We start from the raw sequence: 6080 nt of genomic DNA, 5'->3' as shown, positions 1-6080 counted from the left end.
AATTTGCATTCTAATTTCGCCGGCAGTCTACCAACGTTCTCCACTCAGTCGCCACAGCTCCATTGCATCTCTGAAAATGGCCAAACCCATATTATACGGCCTACATTTGAGTCCACCCGTCCGTTCTGTGCTCTTAGTGGCAAAGGCAATTGGTTTAGATTTAGAGTTTCGTGAAGTGAATTTATTAACCGGTGAACACAAGAAACCGGAATTTCTAGAGAAGAATCCACAACACACAGTACCAACTTTAGACGACGGAGGATTACTTATCTGGGACAGTCACGCAATCGCTACATATCTCATAGGAAAATATGGAAAAGATGATAATTTATATCCGAAAGATTTGTATAAACGAGCCCTCGTTGACCAAAGACTCCACTTCGATTCCGGAATTCTTTTTGTTCGTTTGCGGGCCATATTTGTAAGATGATCTCCACTAAAGATTAAGATAAATCCCATTTGCTCATTACTTTTATTTCAGGAGAGGATCATCTTTTTCAATGAGACTACTATCCCGCAAGAAAGGCTCGATGCTCTGAACCAAGGCTATGAATTCATGGATAAGTTTCTAGCGGCGAGTCCATATCTGGTGGGTGATTCTCTGACTGTGGCCGATCTTTGCTGCATCGCTTCAATTTCTTCAACTCAGGGCGTACTCCCTGTTGATAAAGAAAAATACCCAAACCTAGCGGCCTGGATGAAACGCATGGAGGAGTTACCTTATTACGAAGAGGCAAACGGCAAAAGTGCTAAAGAGTTGATTGCATTTATAAATAGCAAGATTGCTTGAACATTTCGTATTAACTATTAATTATACTTCACACTTCTTGAAAATATATTTTCCAAAACTTAAACTACTTTTTAACTTACCAAAAATACACAGATAGATGTCTATCTTACAATTTCAGCTGAATTAAGTATTGATAAGGTTATTCCTCGCAAAAAGTCATTTGTTCCTGTTCCAAAAACTTCGACGACTGTGGTTACTGTGAGAAGAACAGGGAGAGCCGAATTCACTCGGATCAGATTTTCACTGCCAGTCCGTAGTGTTTACGAAAGATAGAAGTTTTCCACTCTGCAACTAGAAATCTCTTTGAAATCCCTGAAGAATTCTTTACCTTGTGTCCACAGTCTAGCCCTAGTTAAAGTTGGACAATCACAAAGGAAGTGCCTGAAAGTTTCCCACTCCTCTTTGCAACTTTTGGGATGCGAATTGTACAGTAAGCCAAGTCTAACCCTATCGTCCCGTTAGGGTGCAGTAAATTAACGTGAAGAATGTAAGTTCATCTCATTGTAATTTTGCTAATAATATTAATATTTCCATCAAACTTTCTATTTTAATGTCCTATGATTTATATTCCCTATTAATACTAGCGTAAGTTAAAACAGGATTCCCAGTAAATTTGCAAAGTAGTGTTTTAAAGGATAAAAGCGTTAATTTCCGTGTAGATGATGTATTCAGATTCCTATCATCTGGTTCTGGTACGCAGAAGAGAAACTTCGCTGGACTTTTAAGAGTCGCTCATGATACATATATGAGAATAAGGTCAATGCGGGCGGCAAATTGATCGTGTCGATTGGTACCCTTTGAAATGGGTGTAATTAGTAGAGAGTGAGGAATCTAAATTCTTAGATCAATTCTGTTTCGTATTCGGATAGCCGAATAAGTTGTAAAGAATTATGTGCTTGGCCAATGGCTAAAATGCCTTCAGAGTTGGTCGACCAAACATGAAAAGCTAAACCGAAATGACGAACTGACCAAGAAGGTCAAACACTGTAGCTTAATTGAAGTGTACCGTCAATACGCGCCGTCGAAAATTAAAAACAAATCGGAAACCGAAGTTCAGCGCTGATTTTGTTGATCCTTTATGTAAGGATATTTGGGTACGCAATGATTCCATTTATATATACCAGGTGTACAAGCTTAAATCCGTTGTGTTTTTTTTTCAAGAAAAACAATTTTTTTTATAGGAACCAAAAAAAATTATTCAAAATGCTGGCCCTTGCTATCTACACAGTTTTTTCACCTCGCGGGTAATTTATGGATACCATGCCAATAAAATTGTTGATCTTTCGAGGCAAACCACGCCATCAAGTCATTTTCGGACGTTTGCGTAAGAATCGGAGTGCTGTCCAGCGAGCGAGTGGCCCATCGATGAAAACAGATGATAGTCGGATGAGGCCAGATCTGGTGAATAAGCGGGGTGGGGTAGTATCTCCCACTAGAGCGTTTCTAAATAGTTTTTTTCGACGTGTGCGACGGAGCATTATCATGGAGGAAAATCAGCTTTTCATGTGTTTGTTGATACTCCGGCCGTTGTTAATTCAAAGCACGATGCAATTTGATGAGTTGCTGGTGATAACGGTAGGCATCGACAGTTTAACCAAGTTTCAACAGTTCATAGTAGACAATACGCCGCTGATTTCATCAAGCGCACAGCATCGTTTTTCGTCCGAACCGATTTGGTCTTGCAGAAGATGTCACTGGTTGGCGGGCATCAACCCACGATTTTTTTCGTATAGGATTCTCAAAATAAATCCATTTTTTGTCATCAGTCACAATCCGGTGCAAAAATAACACTTTTTTTTGTATCTGGCAAGCAAGATTTCGAATGTGTTTAGGCGCCGCTATATCTGCCTATCGTTCAATTCATGCGGCACCCATTTTTCGATCTTTTGAACCCTACCCATTGCACGTAAACGCATGGAAACGCCTTGTTGAGAGACACCTAATTGCTTTCCGGGCATTTTCTGCGTTGAGTATCGTCCTCGTCCAAAAGAGCCTCAAATTCGTGGTCGTTAACTTTTTCGGGCCGATTTTCACGCTCCTTGTCACTCAGATCGAAATCGTCACCTTTGAACCGACGGAACTGGTTCCCGTCTCGGGAACAAAACTGGTTATGATTATTGAAGAGAAAAAAAAATGTTTTTAATGAAATTACTGATGATATGCACTGACAATTGTCGGCAAATGTCGAACTAAAAAAAAAAAAATTTGGCGTGCTCATAGCAACTTGATACGCTCACTGACGCCATCTGTGAGCAAATCGCAAATTTAAGCTTGTACACCTGATATAGCTCATAGTATATATACGTTGAATATACGTAATATTCAATTCGACATGACATTTTATCTCTTAAGGACATGTAATTTGACGCGAAAGGGGCAATTTTGACCTAGTATAACTTTATTAATAAGGGTAGGATTTTCACTAGACCTTCCAATATGATGCCTCATATTGAAACCCATTTGATTGCAACTTTACGTATCTAGGATAAACCTAAAGGAGAGTTTCCAGTAATTTTCCAAAATATAATATACCAGCTCTAAAACTATGAAATATTGTAAACATGTTCATTTCGAAAGTATTCCTAAAAGAATGTTTATTCAAAGTTGCTCCATTGCTATTTACGTATTTTCCCAATCATTCGGGCCATTTGTGGACACCGCGTCAGTAAAAATCCTCCACTTTGGTGGCGAATCATTTCCCGAGTCATGTTTTTACATCTTTCGACCAACCGAAGTACTGCTGAGCTAGTGTCTGACTGATATTTGCAAACCAGTATTAATCGGAAAGAGCCAAGTCTGGTTAGTAAGCGGCATGAGGTAGAACTTACCAACTCAGTGCTTCCAATGCGCCATAAACCATTTTTGCTGCATCATAAAGCTAAGTTGCCTTCTGTAGCCTCTTTTAATATGCTGGTCGTATTTCACTCAAACCGTTCAATTCAATTCTTGTTGGTAGCGTCTAGTATTAACCGTTACCCCAAACTTCAAAAGATCACACCCATCCGGCCCTACCGAAATGCATCGTCTTCCTGCCAAGGCGATTTGGTCTAATGATCGATATGGATGGGGCGCCCATAACTTTTTCCGCTCGGGATGCCTAAAAAGGATCCACCTTTCATAACATAACGTGTAAAATTTTACAGATGCTTTTTTGCCTCTCCATCTCGCTCTTATTCCACTCACGCGGTACCCATACTTAATCTTTCGAATCCTCTTCATCTTTCGTAAACGTTTGGAAACAGCTTAGTATGCGAGCTGTTCCTGAATTTTCATCCAATTGGAATTTCATATCTTCACACTTTTCTCCATTTTCCACCGTTCTTGTCGAAGTTACCACGTTCGAAACCCCGAAACCATCCTTCATATTATGTTACGATGGAGCATAAGCCTTTCGATGTAATTGTTACCGTTCAGTAGAAGTTTTTCATAAATGAAAACTGAAAATTTATTTCGTGTAAAATTCGACATATTAAACACAACTAAACAACACTTTGCTAAGACATTTTCAGTTTATCACATATGACATACAGACAGAGAGACAATGAACCGATTTTAATAAAGTTTTGTTTAAAAAAGAAGCCTAACGGAGGGCTACCTGGCATTCAGAGGGAAGTTCTACAACGGAACCAAAGAAGTTGCAATGTGAAGACCCCTCTCGCTCTTTTTGAATGACATATTCATGGCCAAGATTGAAACTGATCTACATTCTAAAGGCCTACTTCCAAAGATCTGGTCGAGGTATATCCATGTCCATGAAGGCAAAGTGGAGAAGATTCTGGAAGTCTTGAACTGGAACCTAAAATTCACAATGGAGATAGAGGACCATGTAGAACTCTCATTTCAGGATTTAAGGATCATTAAAGAGAAAAATGGATCTCTTTTGATATTTAGAAAGGCTACCGTGAACAATTTCGGAAAATTCGAACCACACCCCTCACATAAGATAGCCTCTTTCCATGCTATTATCCACCGATTGTTCGCCGTGCCCCTCAGTGCTGAAAGATTTAGGAAAGAAAAGGAGTATATTATCGACACCGGAATGAAGAATTGTCTTCAACCATCAATTATTGAAAATAAGAAATAAGGGCCCGGACATCTCTCTTTAAGAACTTGGAAGGGAAAAGAAGAATAAGTTTCGTCGGAAATTATAAAAACGACGAAAGGGTTAAACATCGACATGGTGCCATCGAGTAGGATTCACTAGCTCAAAAGCAAGCTAGAAGCCCAAGTACCGCAACACGAATCGAGAGGGATATATAAAATGGCCTGTCCAGATTGTGAGAAGTGCTACGAAGGACAAACGAAAAGACTAGTTTCGGTACGCTAGGGAGAGCACGAGAGAAGCGGAAACAGCCAAGACAAAGAATAAAGAGAGCACAACGCTGAAATCCATGATAGCACGGCACTTCATTGAGGGGAGACATAGCATAACAACAGCGTAGAGTTCATCAAGGAATCCGGAAACAGTAGGAAGTTGGACGTGCAAGAGAGGTTGGCGATCCTAAGGGAACCTGAAGCCAGAAAGTTGAGCCACGACATGGCTAACGTGCAATCGAAGCTATCTAATTAAGTTACCTGTTAGCAATTAAAAGATCTCTATGTTAAAAAGAAGGATACAACTTGTGCCCCAAATACGTATTTATAAGTAAATAACCCCTTTTAGGAAGAAATCAACTTTAAAAAATATTAAACGAGGAGTTAAACAAAGGGGGAATAAGTTGCTCCCCATTTGGTCCGGTCGGACATCAAGTAGATGCGGGCTTAGGACCCCGCAATCCTTAAAAAAAATCAACTTTTTTAAGGTTTTGTGTTTACACAAATCGAGTTGATGTCTGTCTGTCACACCCGATTTATTCGGAAAGGGCTGGACCGATTACCACGAAAATTGGTAAGAGTGTGTGATCTGTTGTTCCCTTTACATTCAGCAAGTGGTGCCATTTTGTGTTAATGTTCAGGGGCTCTCCATACCAGTGAATGGGGGTGCAATTTTTTTTCATAAAATGTGGCCATGTGGGGTATCAAATGAATGAGCTCAATTAGTACTTTTGGAAACTGCATCCAAATTTAATATCGGGTTAAACATATGGAAGTGAGGGCTCAAAATATGACCATCAAAAGGTGTAACAGGTCTCGATTTCAGATCCTATCCAACCGAAAAATTTGAAGAAAAAAATCTCTACGAAGTCTAGGCTTCAAAATACATCCGGTTCCGATATCTTCACAAATAAAGTTAATAATAGTATATTTGCACATTTTAGAAATTCACCCGGCAACCCCCCTTATGTCCATC

The 6080-nt window shown here is 39.7% G+C and overlaps 1 protein-coding gene across 1 annotated transcript; it reads left to right on the top strand.

Annotated features, from left to right (window-relative positions):
- LOC119649468 (glutathione S-transferase 1-like) lies at positions 1 to 854 on the top strand. Its single transcript, XM_038051625.1, has 2 exons — positions 1 to 421; positions 482 to 854. Exons 1-2 carry the CDS (start codon positions 77 to 79, stop codon positions 788 to 790), a joined length of 654 nt encoding a protein of 217 aa, XP_037907553.1. The 5' UTR covers positions 1 to 76; the 3' UTR covers positions 791 to 854.
- The last annotated feature ends 5226 nt before the right edge of the window (positions 855 to 6080 follow it).

This window comes from Hermetia illucens, chromosome 2 (assembly GCF_905115235.1).
Source record: "Hermetia illucens chromosome 2, iHerIll2.2.curated.20191125, whole genome shotgun sequence".
Taxonomy (NCBI): Eukaryota; Metazoa; Arthropoda; class Insecta; order Diptera; family Stratiomyidae; genus Hermetia; species Hermetia illucens.
The sequence above is the reverse complement of the archived record's forward strand: the minus strand, read 5'-3'. Positions and strand labels throughout refer to the sequence as shown.

Coding starts and splice junctions, on each gene's coding strand:
- LOC119649468 (XM_038051625.1), top strand. CDS start 77: ATGGCCAAACCCATATTATACGGCCTACATTTGAGTCCACCCGTCCGT. Junction 422..481: donor TTCGTTTGCGGGCCATATTT/GTAAGATGATCT, acceptor CTTTTATTTCAG/GAGAGGATCATCTTTTTCAA.